Genomic DNA, 25,097 nt, shown 5'->3' on the forward strand with positions numbered 1-25,097 from the left:
CTATACCTTGTGGCTAATAGCCACTGATGGACCTCTGCTCCATATGCTTATCTAATTCCCTTTTGAAGCCGTCCATGCTTGTAGCACCCACCACTTCCTGTGGCAGTGAATTCCAAGTGTTAATCACTCTTTGGGTGAAGAAGTACTTCCTTTTATCCGTTCTAACCCGACCGCTCAGCAATTTCATGGAGTGCCCACGGGTTCTTGTATTGTGAGAAAGGGAGAAAAGTACCTCTTTCTTTACCTGCTCTTTCCCATGCATAATCTTATAAACCTCGATCATGTCACCCCTCAGTCGTCTTTTCTCCAAGCTAAAGAGCCCTAAGCGCTTTAACCTTTCCTCATAGGGAAAGTGTTCCAACCCTTTTATCATTCGAGTTGCCCTTTTCTGCACTTTTTCCAAAGCTATAATATCCTTTTTAAGGTGTGGTGACCAGAACTGCACACAGTATTCCAAATGAGGTCTCACCATTGATTTATATAGGGGCATTATGATATTGGCTGATCTGTTTTCAATACCCTTCCTAATAATCCCCAGCATAGTATTGGCTTTTTATTGCAGTCACATACTGTCTCGACATTTTCAGTGAGTTATGTACTACAACTCTAAGATCTGTCTCTTGATCAGTCTCTGCCAGTTCAGACCCCATCAATGTGTATTTATATTTAGGATTTTTGGCTCCAATGTGCATCACCTTGCCCTTGGCCACACTGAACCCCATTTGCCATGTTGACGCCCACTTGCCCATCCTTGACAGATCCCTTTGGAGTGCCTCACAATCCTCACTGGTTTTCACCACCCTGAACAACTTCGTATCATCCGCAAATTTAGCCACTTCACTGCTTATTCCCAACTCCAAATAATTAATGAACAAGTTAAAAAGCAGTGGACCAAGTACACTTGTGTTTTGATGAAGCTTATGACATACCTGCTCTGTTTCTTCTCCTGTTTTCATGTCATTGTAACTCTGAACATCAACCAACACCAACCCATGTGGATATATTCTCAGATTGGCAAAACTGCAATGCAAGAACAAGACAAATTCCAAGAACTGAAAGAAGCAAAGTTCTCATTTATTAAATGAATTAAAAATATATCAGGAAAAAATGACTTCTATTTATTAGAAGTACTCAAACGCAAACCCACATGCAGTTTTTGTCAAAGTGCTTAGTTGTGAACACTAGTAGCGTCTACCTGATATTTAAAAAATCACTTTAGATTTAAGCAAAAAGTGCCAAGCATGCACCACCCACATTTTGAAGTACCCTGAGCAAGAAATACAGGGGGGGAAACAATCATAACCAAGGCTGATTGCTGGTCCAACTGGATCCCAATAGAATTTAGTACTTGTGTGCATGCAACGGCACTGAAAAAATTAATAGCTGCATTAATAAAGTTTGTATAATATTCTGCTTGCAACCTGTTGGAGCCAGAAGTTTTATTTATTTTTGGCTCTGAAATTATTGCAATATTTCCTTCTAGGTAATAGGCCTCAATTAATGTTAATTTTTCAGCAATAGATAATGTAGGAATATCTATATTTTATATCTATATAACAACTTTATAAAATCTTCAGTATTTGGGATACCTATGAAGCTGCCTTGTATTGAATCAGACCATTGATCCAGCAAACTCAGTAACATCTAAGACTGGCAAGGAATCTCCAAGGTCTTCAGCACAAATCCTTCACATCACATATTACTAGAGTTGCCAACCTCCTGATGGAACCTGGCGATCTCTTGGAATTACAACTAATCTCCAGATCAGTTCCCCTGAAGAAAATGGCTGCATTGGAGGGTGGACTCTATAGCATTGTACACCACGGAGTTCCCTCCCTTCCCTCACCTTCCCCAGGCTAGAGCCCCCAAATCTCCAGGAATTTCCCAATCCAGAGTTGACAACCCTACATATTACCTAATGTGTTTATATTATGTTTTATTTAATTGTTTTAAATATTTTATATATATATATATATTGGTATTTTAAATATACCTTTTAATGTCTGAAATGTTTTGATGTTTAAAATGTTAATGTTCACTACCTTGAGACACTGAATTGGGTGGAAAGGCAACAGAAACATACTTTAAATAAAATAAACAAGTAATCCATTGAACTTTGGCCAACTTGAGCCAAGAAGAAAAGTGTGGCATTCATATTTTAAGAAATAAAAATAAGAGACACCAGGGATTGAACTTAGAGCCTTCTGCATGTTGGGGAAACTGCATATGGCCTAACACTGTCACCTATTCATGACCCCTACCCAGTTGAAAGTCTCCTAAAAATAATAAAATTTATGAGTTGTTCACTTGAACTGATTGACCTCCATAGGTCTTCGGAATGTACTGGAGATACAATCTTTCTTCATTCTTTTGCAATATATAATACACCAGTTGTTTATCAGGGTTTGGGGTTTTCTTTTGCTAATTCATGTTTATTTTTATTTCATTGTTATTCAGAGCACAATTCCAAACAAGCTGCCAGTCTACAGCAGGAATCTTCCTGTTAAAGACAGTAAACAATGAAAAAGAAATCCTGCATAAGTTACAAGACTATTTGTTGCATTCTTTTAGGTAAAGGTAAAGGTTTCCCTTGCTCGAAAGCTAGTCGAATCCAACTCTAGGGCGTGGTGCTCATCTCCGTTTCCAAGCTGAAGAGCCAGCGCTGTCCAAAGACGTGTGGCCGGCATGACTAAACGCTGAGGCGCACGGAATACTATTAGCTTTCTACCAAAGCAGTACCTATTTATATACTTGCAACTCCTTGCTTTTGAACTGCTAGGCTGGCAGGAGCTGGGGCCACAGACAGGAGCTCACTCCGTCACGCAGCACTAGGGTCTCGAACTGCTGAACTACAGACCTTCCGGTCTGCAGCTCAGCATCTTTAACCTCTAAGCCACCGCATCCCCACTCTCTAGTTTCTAAGATAATTACATGTTCTTGAAAAGACCATTCCATGCAGGATTCAAGATTGTTCTAAGTCCACTAGTTGAGGAAAACGAGAGTTAAAATTACTGAGATCATATCAATACATTTATCTACCTGAGAGTAAAAATTCCATGGAACTCCATAAGGAAATAAGATAAGGCTATTTTATTTTTCAAGGCCTGTGTTCTGCTGTCCTTGATCACAGGTTTTTGCTCTACTTGAAAACTGCTGTTTATATATTCTAGGCCAACTTTAATGTCCTAAAATTCTGATATACGCACTCTTCTATATTGTTTAACTTTCCCTCCTATCTTCTTCTCATATAGTTTATTATAAAGCCAGTATTTTAAAAAATGTATTTCTAAAATGTCTTTTTCTTCCACAAGTATATTCCTTTGATACTTTCTTCTTAATGTTTCCAGTAGTCACTGTTTAAAAGCTCAAGCTTACAGTATTGCACTATCTCATCTTTGTTTACATAAACGTCAATTAACATATGCCACTATTTTTACCAAATAAGAATCCTTTAAGAGGCTTTAGATAACACTACTAATGATCTTCTGCTTGCAAGAGTCACAACAATTACCTATTCTTACAACGTAACACACCAAAAATTATTTCCCTTGGCCAATTCTAAATACTCTTGGTCTTTAAAAATACCCTTGGCCTACTTTAAAAAATACTCAGTAAAACAATAAAAACATACTGAACTCAAGCACATACACAAACAGCAAACCAGGATCCACTAAATGATGGAGGAGACAGAGAGCAGGAAACTGATAAAAATGTAAAACAAATTTTTTAGCAAGACAAGGTTTGTACCTCCAGGAAGTAAGAGTGATGGAAGAGAGGTCTCAGAGCCTGGCTTTAGGAGAAAGCAGGCTAATATGGTGCTTTATGAGTGAGTCTCCAGAAAGTAGGAGGGATCCTTTCTCACTATCCTGAGAACACCCTACCTCAGGATAGTGTGTCTTCTCAGAGCAGGGAAGGAAAGCAGGCAAATTTCAATGAACATTGTAAAGGAGACTATACTTGCTTCAGAGCCTAGTTCTGAGGAAAGCTGGCTAACAAACAAGAATTTTAAAAGCTTGGCTGATCACTTGTCATTTCCAGAGTGCAGAGAACAGTTAAATGCTGAATGAACCCAACAAATGCTGTGTGTTATACTTGTAAACAGTTTCTACTTCTTTGCTTAATATCTTTATTCTCCTCTCCAAGGAAATCAGTAGAAGGGGTTTTTTTTCCGTTTCTCTAATGTCTTATCTGAAATTAGTACATTTAGAAGCCACAAGGTAAGTCTGATAGACCTGACTGGTCAAGCTTCACACAATGCTACATCTATATAAATGTCATCTGAAAACCACAACCTTCACAGTTATTAATACAATGCCTCTGTTAAAAGAAGATTCTTCAGCAGCAGCAACTATAGTTTGAAGCTACAGAGCATGCACCGTACTGAATACAATTCTACAGCAACACAGGCCCCGGTCACACAAAGCATTTGCCTCGCTGAAGGCATGGGAGTCCCACGGAGTATCCGGGCGCGATCACACGGGAACATCTGGGAGGCGTAGCACTCCCATGGTGACCCCGTAGCAAGCCGCCAAAGCCGCGCAGTAAAAAACTAGCACACCGCATGTACTAGCAAATGCTTTGCCACGGGCAGCCTATGGAAGCCTCCCGGTGTGACACGGCTTCCTCCCCCGTTGTCCTCTTTGCTGCAGGGAAGCTGCCGTTGCATCTGATCACATAATAGCGCATCAGAATGCAACGGCGCAAATAGCCGCGCTCCCCCCCCGCCCGCGTTTCCCGGCACGTCTGGAAGTGTATTTATTTATTTTAACTCTGCAGTAAATGCCTTCCAAACCATCTTTAAAAAGGAAGCAACCAACTGTTTACAAAAACTAGTCTCACCTGGCTGTAGCAGTCTTACCAGTCTTGTGTTCAAGGTTACAACACATATAACAAGGACAAGGCTCTCATTTTACCTTGAAAGAATGCCCACTCTCAAGAGTCTTTCAAGTATTCATAGAGTTAAGTTTTGTTAATGTGAAACACAAAAGAAAATACAACTGGAGATGTTCCAGAATGATCTGAACTTTACAAAAAAAAAACCCTGGTAACAGTACTGTTAGGTTTTCATGTTGAATGCTTGACAATCACTAGCTCCAGATTAGAACAACAGGCTGTCCCACATGGAGGAAGACATTCTGTCCTGCTATTAATACTGAAATCGTACACATTATATCAGCTATCCACAGAATGCCGTGCTCGGCCAATAGGGATGGGCACAAAGCGGTTCACAAGCCAAATCTGGCAAAAACTTGGCCCGGTTTGGAGCCCCCGAACTGATGTTCAGGGAAGATGCCTTCCTCAAACATACAGTGGACTTTGTCCAGTTTGGCTGTTCGGCCCATTTAAACCTAACAGAAGAGATTGGATTTATATCCCGCCCTTCACTCGGAAGTCTCATGGCTTACAAACTCCTTTCTCTTCCCTTCCCCTCCCCACAACAGACATCCTGTGAGGTAGGTGGGGCTGAGAGAGCTCTTTCGAAAACTGCTCTTTCAAGGACAGCTCTTGTCAGAACTATGGCTTGCCCAAGGTCATCCAGCAGCTGCAGGTGGAGGAGTGGGGAATCAAACCCGGTTCTCCCAGATTAGAGTCCGCACACTTAACCACTACACCAAACAGCTGAGCAACGCAGGTCTGCAGCTGACCCGGTAGGTTTAAATGGCTGCAATGACATACCCACCCCACTGTTAGGTTTAAATGGCTACCAGTCATTAAACCTGTCAGAGTTTCACTCCCCCCACTTCAAAGCGGGAGGAAGCATAACAGATGGGTTAAATGGCCACCAGCTTCCTGGGTGATCCCCCTCCCTATCCCCTGGCTGTGGCTTCTGAACTGACCAGTTTGGGACATTTTAGTCTCAGTTCAGGAGCCGGCCTGAACTGAATCAGATTTTTAGGTTCGTACCCATCCCTATTGGCCAATATGCTGCATGGTTGCCTACATATAAATCTACAGCCCCAGGACAGAAAAATATCCACTTTGGAAGACATGCACACTATCCAGGATAAGGACTTACATTTGCTTTATGATGTACACTGAAACCTCACATGAGTACAAGTTCATTACCAATAAGCAAGACGTTTTTCTTAATAACTAATTTTACTGTGGAATTTAAAATGAACTTTTAAACCTCTTCAGAAAATAATAAAAACTTTAAATGTACCATTAATTTTCCTGCTTTTAGATGACTATATAGTCTGACAATATTTTTTACTTTATGGTAATCTTTATGATCTTTACAAATCATAGGTCAAAAATTCAACTCACCTGCCATTTTTATTGACATATGTTGCTAAATAACCAAGTTCTCCCCAGTTATGAATAGTCTCTGTCATTTCCTGCTCTTGGAAGATGGACTGTAGACCTTTAAAAATGGCATTACAATCAGCTAGAAAGAAGATAGAGATCAATAGTCAACAAGTACAGAAACCAAATGTAAGTCATTTTGATAGTTTTCCAGCTCTCCTGAACTTTGTAAATCTATCTTTGATCAGACTTGCTTCCATTCACAATGGCCTTTTCAACTCCCAAGTATTATGAATATTGTTCATATAATTTGAGGCAAAAATATTCATATACCAAACTTCCTTAAAAGCCTGTCTATAGTTAAATCCACTGAATTTTTTAAAAGCAATTTCTAAATAGGTGCCAAGTTGACCCAATCTTTGGTAGGATTTAATGTCTAAAGAGAGTATGGCATAAATAAATAAATGTAGTGACCATTTCAGTGTTCCTTATTCTTTAAATTAAAACATTCAAAGACAAGTACAGATATAAGAGGTTCAACCTGGAGGTGAAACAAAAGCCAAAGCAGTAACCAGATCTTTATAGGATTTAAGATTACTGAAAAAAGTTATGATTCATTTGGCTAGCTAAACATGATGGTCTGATGTTCATCTGAGCAAGAGTTAATATTTACCATCAATCTTGTACTTTTTATTCATTAACGCTTCACTTTTCAATTTACACATACTTATAGCTAAGAGAAGCAATTCTCCTATATTGTATTTTCCAGTATACTTGCTGATGTCATCCCTTCTCACATATCCAAGAGCGATTATTGCTCTATATTGTTATCATACTATGGATTAATTACTAAACCTAACTAATAATCTAACTATCTAATGCCTATATAAATGGCACTTACATAATCTCTGCTACAAAAGACTTAGATTATCTTCTACACATAAAATTATATAACCCACTCTTCCAGTTAGCAGAGTCACATGTTATGTTAATACACCAATCTGTGATACAAATAGTTGAAAACCATGCAATCCTCCATACATGCAATCCTCCATACATGACCCTTCAATTGAACTCAATGCTACATAAGCAGAATAACTCAGTGAAATATTACAACCTAATACATAAGAAATAGATGTGCTTTGAACAGAGACAAGGTACCTTCATAATAAGAAAAATGACTGTGTTATGCATTATGTGGTAGAGCAAAAAAATGTTTTCTTCTATGTGCTCTTAATGAATATAGCCGTAGGCAATCCCAGCTCCCAGGTCTGTGTACCTGTTTGGGCACATGACTGCATTCCTCAGTTGAAAACATATATTATAGTTCACATATACAACATACACACCGTATCTTAAGTGTCATGCAAAACCCCATTTAACACAATACCTATGTAAAACAAACTTATATTTGTTTGAAAGTTTTCTTCAAAATGGATTTGTACTTCTCATCTGCTGAATCATGTCTACTAAAACAACTGGAATTGGTAGCAAGCATCACCCGTAATGCTAATATTAGAACCATTTTCTAAAAGTACTTATGTGTAAGAAATAGCAACAGGAAATACCTTTGTTTTCTATCCAGTAGCTATTTATAGATGAAACCAACAGGAAGCTCATTTATCAAACTTTCCAGGATCTGAGTTTTGAATGTTATTCATTTGCAAGTTAGATGCAGTCACACAAAGTTTTGGTTAGTTTGTCAGCCTCAATAAATAAGATGATTTTTGAGAAGGCTGCAATAAAAATGGCCTCCATAGGAGGCAGACTGAAACATTCTGGGCTTTGTCATACAGTGATTTTCATGAAGCTGACAACTGTGGTTGCATTCAAGTGGCACAATAAACCAAAACTATAGCTAGATTTAACTCCTGTTTAGTATAACATCTGAATGCAGGCTGGCTAATTACTATGGTTTGTTGGTAGGTGCTCTACGCAGATTCTGAACCCTGGTCTGTACCTGGCTGAAATGTAGTTTGCTATCTGAATGAACAGGGATTTCAACATTTAGTAGTACTGCTGCTTTTAGCTTTCTGTGCACAAAGAGAGAAAACCACACAGTCCCAATATCACTGGTGTTTTCTCAAGACAATACCTTCCTCTCTCTCCCTTCTCTCCAGACCCCCCTTCCAACACCACCCTTTGTATCCCTGAGTGATCAGGCCATGGTCAGGTATTTTCCCCAAGCTTTTATTTTATTTAACAACATTGGGGAAAATGACAAAAGAGAGGGAGTAAGGGATTTTTTTCTGCATAGTAAAAAAACCAAGAATTCATTAAACCAGCTACACAGGGAGACTTAGCCAAGAATTTGGAAACAGAAGCTTGGCTTCCTGCTCCCCAGTTTCCCTACCATTTATTACAGCTGACGAATAGTTAGCAAGCTACAAACCTGGTGAGACTTTACCATCACCCTGATAATATAAAGGGAATTTGTGAAAATATCTGGGGATTCTGCTTAGAGGCAAGCAACAGACTACTGGGGATTTACAACAACTTGTCTATTATGTACTGTTTAGGGTGACATCTCAATGGAGCCTATACAGGCTTGCAGTTTTCACAGAACTTCACATCTCCAAACAGTTTCAGAAAGTGTAAGCTCTTGCCTTGTCTACCACCACTTCTTTGATTCCCTTCAGTAAACAACATCAATACTTCCCGTCTGAATTTTCTTTCTTTTTTAAACAGGACTGTTCTTAATCTAAGCCACAAAGTACCATGAGCTCATATTCGATGTAATTTAACATGGATTTATCTCCTCAGTCCACTATTTTGTGGTTACAATATGGGTGCTTAAGCAATGGTCAAACAGTAGATTGTTTCCAACCTACTACCTACCTAGATGTAATAATTGTATATAATTAATTGCCCTTCATTGTGGAAAAAGGGTGGGAGAAACACTTCTTTAATAAGTTTTGTAAGCAACCCTAAATGTTACTAGGCATTTGCTGATATACTTTTTCCTTTCAGCATAACATAAACGTGTGAGATTACACAAAAGACCATAGCATGGACACTTGAGAACAAGGAAAGCGTTTGTACATAAGACACAGGGCTGTTTTTGGGCAGGAACGCACAGGAATGGAGTTCCGGGTGGCTCCCAAGTTGGCCACGCCCAGCAGGAACTCATTAGCATAATAGGCCACACCCAACAGCAGAAATTCATTAGGATTGGCTACATTAGGGGTGTGTGGCCTAACATGCAAAGGAGTTCCAGCTACAAAAAAAGCCCTGGGTTTTGACAACAAACAAGGTAAACAGAATAACAAGCAAAAGGTGGGTGTGGCTGGATGTCGACACTTCTGGTAACATGGGGGTGCGTCCTAATGTGCTAATGCGCTGTGCTGGCATGGGCGTGGCCTAATATGCTAATGAGTTTCTGCTGTTGGGTGTGGCCTATTATGCTATTGAGTTTCTGCTGGGCTTTTGCTACAAAAAGAGCATAAGAGTAAAAAACTTTTAGAAAACACTGAGGAACCACGAACTACATGAAACAGCAGAAATTCCTCCAACAAGTAAAGTGTGGTTAACAGAGAGTGTGTTGCTCATAGGTAGGGCTCTGGAACTGACCGGGAAGACCTGGATACACATTCCTGTACATATACTAAGCTCACCGCAATGTGTACTCTGGTCTCAGCAGAAGCCACTGTGAAGGTGGAAAAGGGAAACCATGCATGCAGCACTTTTGAGCTCTTTGTTGAAATAAGCCAGTAGCATGGTGACTTGTAATAAGATAGTAAAAAGCCAGCAGCATGGTGATTTGTAGCTGCTGTGGTACTTTGTTCCACAAAATGAGTATAATTTATTGCACTGAGCAAGTTGTCATAAACAGTTCAGATTATTAGAACATGCAAAAAATAACAAGCATACAAAAAGAGACTTAAACACACATTAGGAATTGTATTTGTTTATAACATCATTGTAAGGTCATCTTTCCCAACACAGAGGACTCAAGGCAGGTAACAAGGATAAAAGCCTGTGTCATCACAGGTAAAGCAAACAACAAAAATAAGAAACAATAAAACAAGATCACACAGTTAACAAAGCACTACTAATGACATCCTTTTCCCTGATGGATACCCAACAAGGATCCAACCAATGTATAAGTCCTTAGATTTTATCTAACACTAGAAATCCAAAAGGCCCTCTTAAAGAATTCAGTGTTGCAGCTCCTCCCAAGTAGCATTTGGATGGAGGTCCTTATCAATTCTTCCAGAAGGCCATTCCATAAAACAAAGGCAGTTCCAGAAAAACCTGTAAATGGGCAACAACCTGTAAATGGGCAAAAACTTACAGGGGAAAGGGTTATAACAAGGAAGACGGTCCTTTGAGTACGTGACAGGTTGTGAAAAGTAAGTACTTTTTCAACTTTTTTTTCAACTTCTATGTGTGCTGGGGTGGCATGGGGTTTGCAATTTGCTCTAGAATACTGGATATTTTCACAATTTTGTTTATAGAATCCAAAACAGAATTACACCATTCTAAGCCCACTTACTTCAATGGATTTAGAAGGGTCTACCTCTGTTTAGGATTATACTGTACGGTAGTTATACCTTTAAATTTCATAAACATGCCAAACAGTACCATATTTTACACTAAGTTCATTATAAATTATGTATTTTATTTTACAAGAGCAACAAAACAAGTTTATATTTGGTTTTAAAAAGCAAGCATAACATGTATTGAATTTATTTCATTTCCCCCCCCCCCCATATTTTTCTCCATAGCTTAAAAAAGTCTGGAAAATTTTATGGGTATGTGTGCTGTATAATTGAAAAGCATGTCATAACCATCATAAACAACATGGATCTTGAAGAGCATATTCAGATACGTGCAGGACCCAGTCAATATGATAGGGAATGTTTCAGCAACAGCCAAAAATAAAACCACAATCTAAGAAACTAATCTAGTGTACAGTAACAATAAAAAATAAAAAGACTATCAGATCTGTAATATATTTTTCTCTTTTAATCATGTAAGCAGTGCAATGTGGAAGCACTCTGATAATAATTTTCAACATTTGATGCAGGCAATCTATTTCCTTAATGTGCCAAGTAGTATGTTTTCAGGTTCCTGTATTGCATGAGGTATCCTCTGGTATCGTTGTGTTCCTTCAGTGGGCCTCCTCTTACTCGCATTTGCATGCAATACAAATCTGCAAAATCACCTCACTACTTTTTATTATTATTGCTTAAACTTTATTTGAGCTTCTTTCAGCCATCCATTCTTGGTTTCACATGGTGCAACTATGGATCACAATTTTGGAAGGTATGTTTGCCAATGAAAAATTCTTCATTTGGGTCACTAGTTGAGTATATCTGACAACGGCATGCTGTATCTGCAAGTGTAGTTTTTCTAGGTATGAAAACAAATAGAGCTGCCAGAAGGACAGAGCAAGAGCTTCTAAACATTACAGCCTAGACTGGTGACTTCTGGTAGGAGGTCATATGAGTGTGTCTAATAAACATCTCTGAAGGCAGCATGCATTAGTATATTATTAAATCTAGTTTGTTCTCTGTAAGCTCAGGTGCGTTCCTAATGTCATGCAATGTTTTTACAACTCTCCGTTCAGTTGTCTGAATACACTGGCTTGCTCCGTACTGCCATACTAACTATTATCATAACGCATACTTTGGGTTCCAAATTTCAACACATAGGCTTGGATCCAGCAGAGCATTTCTGTTGGCAGAAGGATTTCCACATACCAAGCACAACTTTCTCAGCTCAGCTCCTCAATCCTGATGCAGCCTAAACTGTCACTTCTGGGGAGCATTCTGGGTGTAGCTGGGGAGATCACATTTTGTGACTGATTGGTCTCCTGGATCTAAGCTGAAAGCTGCAATCCTAAAGATAGTTACTAGGCACTAAGTCCTAGTGAACTTAATGGGACTTACTTCTGAGTACATATGCTTAGGATTGCAGCACACCTATTAGTCATCAGGGTGCCTTGGACAACATTTGTACCAAAAGTTGTTTCCTATCTGTTATGGAAGCAGCCTAACAACACCAATACTCTCATGAATGAATTAGTTCACAAGGGTAAACCTCTCCATATCTACTGGAAAAAAGCTGAGGTTCTTAATAGTGCAACAAGATCCTTGGACATTTCAGTTGTGTCCTAAACTGATTACTGGATGTGCAATATTTGTTATCTACCAGGGGAGAAGCGATCCTTGATTTGGTCATAAGTAACACTCAAGACCTGGTGAGAGATGTAAAAGTGATTGCATCGCTTGGGAACAGTGATCATAATGTTGTTGAGTTCAACATTTGTACAAATAGGGAATTGGCCAAAAAGACTCACACAACCACTTTTAACTTTAAAAGGGGTAATTTTTCTGATATGCGGGGACATGTGGGGAGGAAACTGCAGGGAAAAGTAGAAAGGGTCAAAACCATTGGGGAAGCTTGGAAACTTTAAAACTACGATTCTAGAAGCTCAGAAAAAATATATTCCGCAGGTTAGGAAAGGCACAAACAGGTATAAAAAAAAGCCTACATGGTTAACAAACAAAGTAATGGAAGCTGTAAAAGGTAAAAAGGATTCCTTTAAGCGGTGGAAAGCTAGTCACAGTGAGGCTGATAAAACGGAACACAGGCTATGGCAAATAAAATGCACGTCTGTAGTCAGGCAGGCAAAAAGGGAATATGAGGAGCATATAGCAAAAAATGTAAAGACCAACAATAAAACTTTCTTCAAATACATTAGAAGCAGGAAACCAGCCAGGGAGGCAGTGGGGCCCTCGGATGACCAAGGGGTAAAAGGAGTACTGAAGGATGATAGGGAAATGGCTGAGAAGCTAAATGCATTTTTTGCCTCCGTCTTCACTGTGGAAGATGAGAGGTGCTTGCCCACTCCAGAGCCGCTGAGTTCGGGAGGGGTGTTGAAAGACCTGAGTCAGATTGAGGTGACGAGAGAGGAGGTCCTAAAACTGATAAACAACTTAAAAACTGATAAATCACCAGGCCCAGATGGCATACATCCAAGAGTTCTGAAAGAACTCAATTGTGAACTTGTGGATCTCCTGACAAAAATATGTAATCTCTCCTTAAAATCAGCCTCCATTCCTGAGGACTGGAAGGTAGCTAATGTCACTCCCATCTTTAAAAAGGGTTCCAGAGGAGATCCGGGAAATTACAGGCCAGTCAGTCTGACGTCGATACCGGGTAAATTGGTGGAAACCATTATTAAGGAAAGAATTAGTAGGCACATAGATGAACAAAACCTATTGAGGCAGACTCAACATGGGTTCTGTAAGGGAAGATCTTGTCTCACTAACCTGTTAATGTTCTTTGAGGGGGTGAACAAACATGTGGACAAGGGGGATCCAATAGATATTGTTTACCTTGACTTCCAGAAAGCTTTTGATAAAGTTCCTCATCAAAGGCTCCTAAGTAAGCTCAAAAATCATGGGATAAAAGGACAAGTCCTTTTATGGATCAAAAACTGGCTAATTAATAGAAAACAGAGAGTGAGTATAAATGGGCAGTTCTCCCAGTGGAGGGGTGTAAGCAGTGGGGTACCACAGGGATCAGTACTTGGTCCACTGCTTTTTAACTTGTTCATTAATGATTTGGAGTTGGGAGTAAGCAGTGAAGTGGCTAAATTTGCGGATGATACGAAGTTGTTCAGGGTGGTGAAAACCAGTGAGGATTGTGAGGCACTCCAAAGGGATCTGTCAAAGTTGGGCGAGTGGGCGTCAACATGGCAAATGGGGTTCAATGTGGCCAAGTGCAAGGTGATGCACATTGGAGCCAAAAATCCTAACTATAAATACACGTTGATGGGGTCTGAACTGGCAGAGACAGATCAAGAGAGAGATCTTGGAGTTGTAGTAGATAACTCACTGAAAATGTCGAGACAGTGTGTGACTGCAATAAAGAAGGCCAATGCTATGCTGGGGATTATTAGGAAGGGTATTGTAAACAGATCAGCCAATATCATAATGCCGCTATATAAATCAATGGTGCGACCTCATCTGGAATACTGTGTGCAATTCTGGTCACCACACCTTAAAAAGGATATTATAGCTTTGGAAAAAGTGCAGAAAAGAGCAACTCGAATGATAAAAGGGTTGGAACACTTTCCCTATGAGGAAAGGTTAAGGCGCTTAGGGCTCTTTAGCTTGGAGAAACGACGACTGAGGGGTGACATGATTGAGGTTTATAAGATTATGCATGGGAAAGAGCAGGTAGAGAAAGAGGTACTTTTCTCCCTTTCTCACAATACAAGAACTCGTGGGCACTCCATGAAATTGCTGAGCGGTCGGGTTAGAACGGATAAAAGGAAGTACTTCTTCACCCAAAGAGTGATTAACACTTGGAATTCACTGCCACAGGAAGTGGTGGCGGCTACAAGCATGGACGGCTTCAAAAGGGAATTAGATAAGCATATGGAGCAGAGGTCCATCAGTGGCTATTAGCCACAAGGTATAGATAGGGACTCTGGGGCAAGTGATGCTCTGTCATCTTGGTGCTTGGGGGGGTCAACAGTGGGAGGGCTTCTAATGTCCTGGCCCCACTGGTGGACCTCCTGATGGCACTGGTATTTCTGGCCACTGTGGGATACAGAGTGTTGGACTGGATGGGCCTTTGGCCTGATCCAACATTGGCATCTCTTATGTTCTTATGTTATTGTTATTTTTGCATGTTCTAAAACCAGTTGTTCTTGGAATACGGTAATGAACCTTATTATATTATCATATAGAAGAACTCCCTGTTTACTCTTCAGCAATGCACTATTTATCAAAAAAATTACTGCAGATTAGGACTGGAAAGCTTTTTAGCAATGTTGGCATCAAGCTGCTGATGAAGCAAAGCAAAAATCAACTTAACCTACATCAAAACTGCAAAAATAAAACCATCAAGAGTTCAAAAATGGTACTCACTCTGAGCTGACTTTTTCTATCAACATACTTGCTACATCTCACTTTCCCCATATTCCTTCTATTTCTGCTCTCTATTCCCTGGCAGGGCTTTCCCATAGCCTGTCCCCTTTTCCTGCTTCCTTTCCTTCCCATCCACCAACAAATCTACAATTACCTGCCCCCCCCATTTTCAACTTTCCCTCCTTCCCTCCCCCTGACAACCTTTCCCCTGGAAAAGTTCAGCTGACCTGTGGTGGCTGCAACCACCAGGCCCAGCTCCACAATGGCTGCCACTGCCAGGCTGAGCCCAATTGGGTGCGTAGTGAGTTTCCAGTGACTGCCTGTGGGTCTGTACCCAGTGGGTACTTCACCATCGGGAATATGACAGAGGAGAGGACCAGGACCTTTTCCAGGACAGCTTTTTACTCCCATGGCTTTGCTTTATAGAAACCAATGCTATGAAGGCTCAGCAGTAATGATGTAACTCCCTAGCAACATCAAAATAGCCACTGAGAGCTCAAAGGGCATTATTTTCTTAAAGCAACAGGAGGTATTTCAAGTATTTTGGGGAGTTTTAATTCCCTGATGTAATTTTATTTCATTCCCCCCCCCCGCAAACTTGGGACAACTTCCTTCAGGTTTTCACAAACTCCTCCCATCTCTATTTCACAGATCTATTTATCATATGGTTTATGATATAGTTCGGAATTACACATACGGTGGTTAACCTGTCCCAACTCAATGAAGTCAGGTAAAGGTTTCCCTTGCTCGAAAACTAGTCGAATCCGGCTCTAGGGCGCCGTGCTCATCTCCGTTTCCAAGCTGAATAGCCAGCGCTGTCCGAAAACATTTCTGTGGTCATGTGGCTGGCATGACTAAATACCAAGGTGCACAGAACGCTGTTACCTTCCCACCGAAGCAGTACCTATTTATCTACTTGCAATTTCTTGCTTTTGAACTGCTCAGGTGGCAAGAACTGGGGCCAGAGACAGGAGCTCACTCCGTCATGCGGCACTAGGATCTCAAACTGCCAAACTACAGACCTTTCGGTCTGCAGCTCAGCATCTTAACCTCTAAGCCACTGTGGCCCCACAATCAAGTCAGAGCATCTCTTAATTAAGGCTGATAATGTTCATTTTACAATGCCAGTCTCAAACACCTGTCTGTGGTTTGGAGGTTTTATTGCTAATATGGTTTACTATGGTTTTACTGGTGTTGCTTTTATGTTTTATAAGCTGCCCTGAAGGCCCCTTGGGTTATAAAAGTGTCACTATAAAAAAAAATCAGACCGCCTAGACCTCTATATTCTATGCTAGAAAAGAAGGTACACTTCCAAAAACAGTAAACCTGTAACAACAATTATGCTATCTAACTGCAGACAGCCTTCAACTTAGTGACTCAACTAAGAGAGACCTGCTTAGTCAGCAGATATCATATCTCTGCTTACTCAAGACAACACCTGCATGCTTTGATAGTACAGAGTTACTAATCCATAGTGTTGTTTGTTCTGCCAAGCTACTATGGGTCTAGTTTGTCTTGTTACCAAGAGAATTCATTCTCTCTCAACTTTGGTACACACCTTTGCATATGGGATTACACACATTTATGCAAGAATACTTTTTGCAGTCTAAACATACACCACATGGTGCTAAGAAACAGGAATAACTGGTTTACACTCCAATATTCTCAGAATGCACACATTTGGGGAAACACACACATACATCTGTGTTTTAAATTAACAGCAGCATCAGGCTTACCAAGTACTTACTGTGATTCGGCGGGTGACACATACGTCTTTCCAGGACCATTCCCGCACAGACAACAGACGTGCCTCACTATGCTGTCGCCAGGAAGTTACGCCAGGCGACGCTCTAGCAATGGGGCTGGAAACTCGATGATACCATCGAGTTTTCAGCCCCATTGCCAGAGTGTCACCCAGCATCACTTCCTGGTGACGGCATGGTGCGTTACAGGGAGGAATGTTCTGGCTGGGAATCATGTGTCCCCCGCCGGATTGTGGTAAGTACTTGGGAACCCTAAGCAGCATTGTAACAATGAAATTCACCTACTGCCTCACTGTTGGCCTGCCCCTTCTCACCACAGTCACTTTCCGACTCACAGCAGCCTCACAGTGTTCTCATTTCACCTTATGATATATTCTTGTTTTAAAAAGTAACAGCACAACACAGGTGGAAATGTTTTTTAGTCACAAATAAATGTTGATTATGCAGTTGGAAGGATGCAGAATCCATAGCAATGTACATTCTTCCCCAGACTGAGTAGCAACATGTGACTCTGCCCAAGAGAGTTTACGGTCTAGCCCAGAAGCAGAACCAAAGGCCAGATGGCCACAAATCCTTGTAGCTCTTCTGAGTTGCTGGAGAGTTGAATCTGCTATCACTGGATTGGAATCCGTTTTTTTTATATCAGCCAAGATCAACAACTAATGAACCCACAAGAAAAAATGCTTTTTGCTCCAGTGGGAAGGGCGGGATATAAATCAAATAAATAAAATAATTTTTAAAACTCAGAAAAAGCTGTAAACTGTTACTGTTGCTTCTTTGGGTACAGGGAGACAGGCAGCGACTTCCAGTTACTTTCAACAAAATTATGAACTTTTTGTGATTTTTTTTTGTAGAGTCAAGAAGTCCCACTTCTAGACAAAGTACAGCAACGCTGCACAAGGGCATCTCACAGCACAGAACTGAGTAAAAATGGAAGGAAGGGGTCAGGACTAGCAGACAACTCAATTACACATCAGCAAGACCTTCCCATCCTGCCTGGATCCAACTCTGGCAGAGATTCCCTCTTCCCAAGATACCAACTGCCATCAGCAAGATCAGAGGGCATCCTTTCAGTGTTTTTGTAGTGAGGCCTCACTGAGAGGCCCATCTTTGACCACCTTTTTCCCTCTTCTCTAGCTGAGGCCCATCTTTGACCACCTTTTTCTCTCTTCTCTAACTGGCATTTGTACTGTTTTCTATTACCATGATAGTGGAAAAGAAAAGGGGCCCCAAAAAAGCCAACAAAAGGCACAAAAAGATTGGAGCAGTGGGCAAAACATATAGTTATTAAACCTGATGACCCCATCCCCTACATGTTTTTCCTGTGCTTCATTGGGGAAATTGTACTGTTCTGGCAATGCTCCCCTGAAGTAGTACAGGTGAAACATGTTATGGGTTGGCATGTTTAATAAATATATGTTTCACCCACTGCACCAATCTTTTCGTGCCTTTTCTTGTTTTGGTTACTGTAAGCCATTTAAGGAAACTATTTTTGGATGAAAATCAATGTTAAAACACACAGCAGGTAAGTTGTATCAGTTCACACTATTACTCTCATCTATGTCACTGCAAATGCTGCAAACACACAGTATGGTAGATCACACCCACCACTGCATTTTATAGTATGCCACTGGCTTGCAGTTTTTAAAATTGATGCCACTGCTGCTACATCTGAAGAGCTGCTTAGGTTCACACAAGGGGCTCGTGCTATCCGTAATGAATTTTTTACTTTCCCTCCTAGAACAGCAGAACACAACACCCTTGACTTTTACCACAAACTTTTAAAGCTCTCCTCATTTTCAAAAGAAGGTTTCTGTTCAAATAAAAAGTCATAAGCCCCCTTGGGCTCAAAATACTAGTTCCATTATGCTTTGGATGCTGTCCTTTGGATGCCACCACAACTATATTTAGAATCAAGGGGCCGAAAATCAGATCCACAGCTATTTAAATATTTGCTCAATAACAACATGGACTTTTTCACTTTCATATAGCACAAAAAAAACCCTGCAGAATGATAGGAATGGTTTATAATTTTGCCAGAGAATCACTTAGAGAAGTGAATGGCTACTGGCAGACCTAAGGTCCCACTTCCCGCAAATGACCTGCCAGCAAATTCCACAGTTACAGCCAGTACTCTTCTGAGCTGACAGTGGGATGAACGGTGAAGATGACAATATCCCTCAGAGGCCAAAATTACTTCAGGGGCTGCCAGTTCCTGACCTTAGATTGATAAGAAACCATCTACTAAGCAATGGCCTACAAACTGTCTATCAAAACTTATGCTATAGTGTATCATCCGACCATCTGCAGAATCAAGTAATATTAGGAAACCTGAATCCCTGCAATTTAAGGGGGGGAAATGCGTAAGGCTGGGACTAAAGAACCTGTCATCTAAGCAACAGCCTACGTATTGTCCTTCATCAAAAGTTAAATCTACATGTCTTAAATTTGTGACTTTAAGGAAGGCTAGAACAGGCCTCTTATCCCAGGTATATTTGTATGGTCTCTCACCCTAATGGAGAGTTTTGTACCTGAGGAAAGAAAAAAACATACACATGCAAGAACTGCATGAAGATCATTATGCAACAACATCCACTTCATGCTCGAAAGCCATGACCAAGCACATGTGCAAAATGGAAGTCCCACTTATACAGTGGTGGATTTCCTCTTCACAATGAAAAGTGATTATTTTCACCAATGTGTCAATATAGTTGCCACGTGCAAAGAAAAAAAGAATTAACTGTGAATTTCTTAAAAGCATGAACTGGGAGAGAGACCTGCCCACCATTATGAAAGTAGGTAGCCTGGCCTCTACCAGACAGAAACTGTATGGCATGGGGATGCATGTCTCTGTGGCACATACCCCATTGAGTCCGTACAGTGTACAAGCCCTCCTTCCATATATATCCCAGTCGTTATAATGCAAGCCATTTTACTAGTAAGTAAATAATTGACCAAACTTCCCAAAGGCCATTAAAACTTTAGAGGAGGTAAAGATGCAGTCCTCTGGAACTAATATAGTTTTTAAGCTATTCCAGCTAAATTGTTTTGAAGATCTATAAAATACAGGTTGCTATTATTAACAAGAACAGTTCACTCTGCTGTGCATTAAGCTCCTCACTGCCAGATCAAGATAAGATGAGGCCACATTCCATAGCAAGTTCCCTCTTTTACCACCTACTGGTGTGTGTGTGTGGCGTAACTACACGTTCCTGTTCTTGTTTTTTAATGCCATCTAACTTTAACAACAAAGACACATTTCTAAACCAGTTCAAGAACTAAGTGCACTTCCTGGTCTTTCATTTCCTGCTGTTTTTAAAAAATTACTGAAACATGCACACACTCCACAGATAACCTATTTAACTGTGTTGAACTCTTCTTCCTCAGCCCAAATTTCCCATATCAATAGAACATTTCCTTCCATAACAATTAAGATTACTGGAGAAATAAATATAACCTTTCCTACCACCACCACCCCCAGCAAGAGGGAGGGGCAAAGAAGAAGGCACCCGCCTAAGGGACAGATTAAGGTCACGCATGCGGTTGCAAGCATGCACGATCAACCCGTCCTCCAGAAACTAACACACGTATTTTTTAAAAAAAAACCAAACAAACAAACACTGCCGTTGCAAAGTCTATTTTGCAAGCACAGGCTAGCACTTTAAAGCGTTTTTCGGGATACAAAATGAACGTGCTCGAAACGTGAGCAAGGCCCTCGCTCTAGCCTATTTTCGGATGCTGAGCGCAGATAATATTGTGGCGGGAGGTGTTAGTGAAATGAATGGAAACGCATGGTGGGGGAAGGCAATAATACAGTGGGGGGGAGACACAGGCGAAGAAATCTGTATGGTTGGAGACTAGGGGAAGGGGGGCTGAGCCTCAGGGAATCTGCATATCTGGAGGGGAGGAGCTGCATGCGCGAAGGATAGAAAAATAATTACAGGCGGAGGAGAGCGATCCAAACATGGTGGGGTGGCGAAGGTAGAAGAGGAAGAGCAGAAGGTGCAGGAGTTGGCGGCAAAAAGAGCCTCAGTAGTGGGGGGTGGGGAATGGGAACCGTGGGTATGCTCCTTGCTTCGGGGAGGGGGGGGGGACAAGGGAGCCGCAATATGCACCCGGGTCGGCTCAGCCCGCCCCGCGCTCTGAGTCAGCTCCCCGAGAGCAGGACGAGAGGGCCTGCAGCGAGCCATTGCTGTGCAGGAGACAGGACTGCAGGCTGGCTGAATGCCCAGCCGCTCTCCTCCGTTGCGAGAGGCGGATACAGGGACGCAGAGCCGTCTGGGATGGGAGAGAAGGGGAGTCCGCCGGCATAAGGTGCCCCCCCCCGGGGGGGTATGCCTCCCTCTTTGGCTCACCTGTGGCGCTGAGCATGATGTCAAGGGTGCTGTGTCGCGCTGCTGCCATAGTGAGGTAGAGCCCTGTGCCATGCCTGGTGGAGGCGGCCGCTGCTGTGCTGTGAGTGCCACTGACTGACTGGGCTGCGTGCGCGCGAGGCTGGGGTTGCTCTTGTAGCCGAGCCGCCGTGTTGCGAGGGGAGAGCCCAAGGGGGAGGGACAGCCGGGCTGGGAGCGAATGAGTCAACAACAGCGAGGTTGGGGAGTGTGGGAGACGCTTGCCGCCGCAGAGGCTCTTGCAGCGGGAGGATGGACGGGGGGGGCGCCGCCGCCGCCGCCACTGGTTTTAGCGGAAGCTGAATCTTCATCTTATTATTGTTATTCGGCTCTACTGGCTCCCCCCGCAGCAGAAGGCTGAAACCTTGGCTCTCATCGGATGCATTTCAGCTAGGTATAGCCGCTTGTCAAGTTCAAACTTTTACTAAACCAGCCAACCAGAGACGACAGAGACAAGGCAAGTTGCCTGAACCAAAGTTAGTAGTTTATTAAAATCTTCTGGTAAAATACAAACATGAAAATGGATGCAACCGTCTGAGTCACACCAGGCTCTTTGGCAGACTTTTTGTCTAGGGAAACATAAACATTGTTTTCCCAAAAGCATACCTGCTCACTCGCTCGCTCTCTTTCTCTCACCCTGCCTTAAGGTAATTAGGCCCAGTCCTGTGTTTGTTAACGGGGGAAGGACTGTCAAGTAGCCTAGATGCTAAAATGCAGAGCAAATGGACAGCATTGGTTGAGGTGCAGAATGTGAACATGGATCATTAACTGCAAAGAGTCCTGTACTGCATCTAGTCATGTGGCACAAGTCATACGAAAGTATGCTAACTCAGTGCCACACTCCTGTGATTACAGGTAAGACTTCCCAGGGCAGGCACTTTCCCTGTGAAGAAAGGTTAAAGTGCTTGGGGCTCTTTAGCGTGAAGAAACGACGGCTGGGGGCTGACATGATCGAGGTTTATAAGATTATGCGTGGGATAGAGCAGGTAGAGAAAGAGGTACTTTTCTCCCTTTCTCACAATACAAGAACTCGTGGGCACTCCATGAAATTGCTGAGCGGTCGGGTTAGAACAGATAAAAGGAAGTACTTCTTCACCCAAAGAGTGATTAACACATGGAATTCACTGCCACAGGAGGGGGTGGCGGCTACAAGCATGGACAGCTTCAAAAGGGAATTAGATAAGCATATGGAGCAGAGGTCCATCAGTGGCTATTAGCCACAAGGTATAGATAAGGACTCAGCTACAAGCATGGACAGCTTCAAGAGGGAATTAGATAAGCATATGGAGCGGAGGTCCATCAGTGGCTATTAGCCACAAGGTATAGATAAGGACTCGGCTACAAGCATGGACAGCTTCAAGAGGGAATTAGATAAGCATATGGAGCGGAGGACCATCGGTGGCTATTAGCCACAAGGTATAGATAGGGACTCTGGGGCAAGTGATGCTCTGAATTCTTGGTGCTTGGGGGAGGGCTTCTAATGTCCTGCCCCCACTGCTGGACTTCCTGATGGCACCTGATATTTTTGGCCACTGTGTGACAGAGTGTTGAACTGGATGCGCTATTGGCCTGATCCAACATTGGCTTCTCTTATGTTCTTACATCCCTTTCTATCAAAATTAAATGTTTCACATAATCAAGATTACTTCATGCCAAGTAGTGTCTCAAAATTAAGCAGGTAAAGATATACTACCATAAAATGTACTGTCAGAAAATATTAGCATACTGAGTAAATGAAAAGGGAAAAGCTAAAAAGTGGTGATGGTGTTGGAAAGTTGTTGTCAAGTCACAGCCGGCAACCCATGGGGTTTTCAAGGCAAGAGACATTCAGAGGTGGTTTGCTATTGCGTAGCGACCCCCGATTTCCTTGGTGGCCTCCCATCCAAATACGAGCCAGGGCAGACTCTTGCTTAGCTTCCAAGAACTGATGAGATCAAGCTATCCAGGACCATCCAGGTCAGGGCAAAAATAGTAGTGATATGACATACAGAACATGTCTGGTTGAGAAACTGTTTCCAAATACATGGCAGTGGGACAAGTAGTTGAAAGTAGCAAAGCACAAAATACATCTTTAAATTGTGTTCTCCTGCACCTTCACAGATTATTCTTTTGAACTCTTGTTCAAGGCATTTAATTCTGTGGGGAAGAATTTTTTATCACTTTACCACTTTCTTTCCCCACCTCTGGTGCTTCAGATATGCTTACTGTGACAGGCCCTTTCTGCCACCCGAAGTGAACCTACACGGGCTCTTATGACTTTGGGGGACCAGGTTTGATTTGAACCTTCCCCTCAAATACAAGAAGTATAGCAAGTGTAAAGGTTTTGGGTTCAGTGCAGTGAGGTAAGTTTTGTGGTGAGCAAGAAGAACACAGAGATCACTGAGGAGTTGTATGTAAATAACAAAGATTTATTTACAGATTGTTTTGAGAGGACAGATCAGAAGCACAAGTCTTCAGATAGTCAAAGGAGAAGAAGCCTCGCTGAGGTGCATAAATTTAAGATAACTTCAGAATGTGATTTGAATTTATTTATTTATTATTTTCCATTTGTATCCCGCTTTGCCAGGGAACTGGGTCAAGGTGGCGAACAGGGCCGTAGTGTGTTCCGGTGGCACATTAGTCAGTGGCGGCTTCTAATCGAAGGCCTGGTGGAAGAGCTCCATTTTACAGGCCCTGCGGAACTGTAAAAAGTCCCACAGGACCCTGATGTTATCCGGGAGCTCATTCCACCGGTGTGGAGCCGCCACTGAAAAGGCCCTGGCTCTAGTAATGGCCAACCTGGCGTCTCTTGGGCCAGGGAGAGTCAGGCGGTTCTACGTCCCATGTAGTTTCATCCAACAAGTTCTTCCTATAGGCACATGGAGAGCATTATACATCAAGGGTTTCCTTATTCCATTTAGCATCTATCTCTATATGTCTGTGTCTCACGGAAATGCATATAAAGAATCCGTACATGCATCAAACAACCTACAGAGTTCTGACTGCAATGCTTAGGAATATGCCTAAACTATCATGTATGTGGGTATCCTGGGGCTATTTCACAATAATATCTGTTTGGAGTAGGAAATTGTATGCATCTGGTATGAAAACTCACCTATGCCTATTTTGCCATCCTTGAATTAAGGCTCACTGTTGTGTGTACATGACAACAAAGCCACATGATAGGATACAAATAGAAGAGGTACCTGTGTGAGAAATATGGGCTTGTTTCACTGAAGTCAGAGGCATGAAAGTTTCCAGCTGTCAGCACTTAAGTGATCCCGCTGCTGTGGAATATATATAAGAAGACTCCATTAACTTAAATGGTGCATATGCAGGCCGCCAGGGAACTTAGTTTTATGCACTCAGGGTTATTAAAGCAACACTAATAAGTATTTTACAATGGGAAGGGCGGGACAGAAAATGAACCAAATAAAATAAATAAATAAAACAAGACAACAACTCTGTAAGACATAAGGCTTTGTTTATTCATGTTTAATTTAACATTTGTGATATTGTGCTGCCCCCAGTCTGGACAGGATATATATAGTCAATCATAATACACATTTAACATCTAAAACTCATGCAAATTAAAATATCCGTATGCTTATCCTTTGTAAGTAGTTCTAATTCAGGTTGGCAGGTCCCATCGTCCCCGATGTAATGATGTCCTGTAGAGTGCTGTCATCGCATCAGGGATGCAGCACCATGCACACACGCCCCCTGCTTTTTCCCTAACCATTTAAAGGGAACCTTCCCTTTAAATGGTTGGAGGCAAAGCTGGTGCTGTGCGTGCCTGCCCTGCAAGCTGCAAATTCGCTGCTTGCAGG

The 25,097-nt window shown here is 41.8% G+C and overlaps 1 protein-coding gene across 1 annotated transcript in view; it reads right to left on the minus strand.

Moving 5' to 3' along the window:
• The window catches only part of SMS (spermine synthase), a 61,370-nt gene extending 39,922 nt beyond the window's left edge, over positions 1 to 21,448 (minus strand). Inside the window, exons 1-3 of the mRNA XM_015422956.1 lie at positions 21,253 to 21,448; positions 6,268 to 6,388; positions 930 to 1,020 (exon numbers count right to left, since the gene is read on the minus strand). Of these exons, the coding sequence (XP_015278442.1) occupies positions 930 to 1,020; positions 6,268 to 6,388; positions 21,253 to 21,301 (261 nt within the window). The 5' untranslated portion in view covers positions 21,302 to 21,448. The remainder of the gene's footprint in view (positions 1 to 929; positions 1,021 to 6,267; positions 6,389 to 21,252) is intronic.
• Positions 21,449 to 25,097: the final 3,649 nt, after the last annotated feature.

Source organism: Gekko japonicus, unplaced genomic scaffold (genome assembly GCF_001447785.1).
Source record: "Gekko japonicus isolate JY-2015 unplaced genomic scaffold, Gekko_japonicus_V1.1 scaffold117, whole genome shotgun sequence".
In the NCBI taxonomy this organism is placed as follows: domain Eukaryota; kingdom Metazoa; phylum Chordata; class Lepidosauria; order Squamata; family Gekkonidae; genus Gekko; species Gekko japonicus.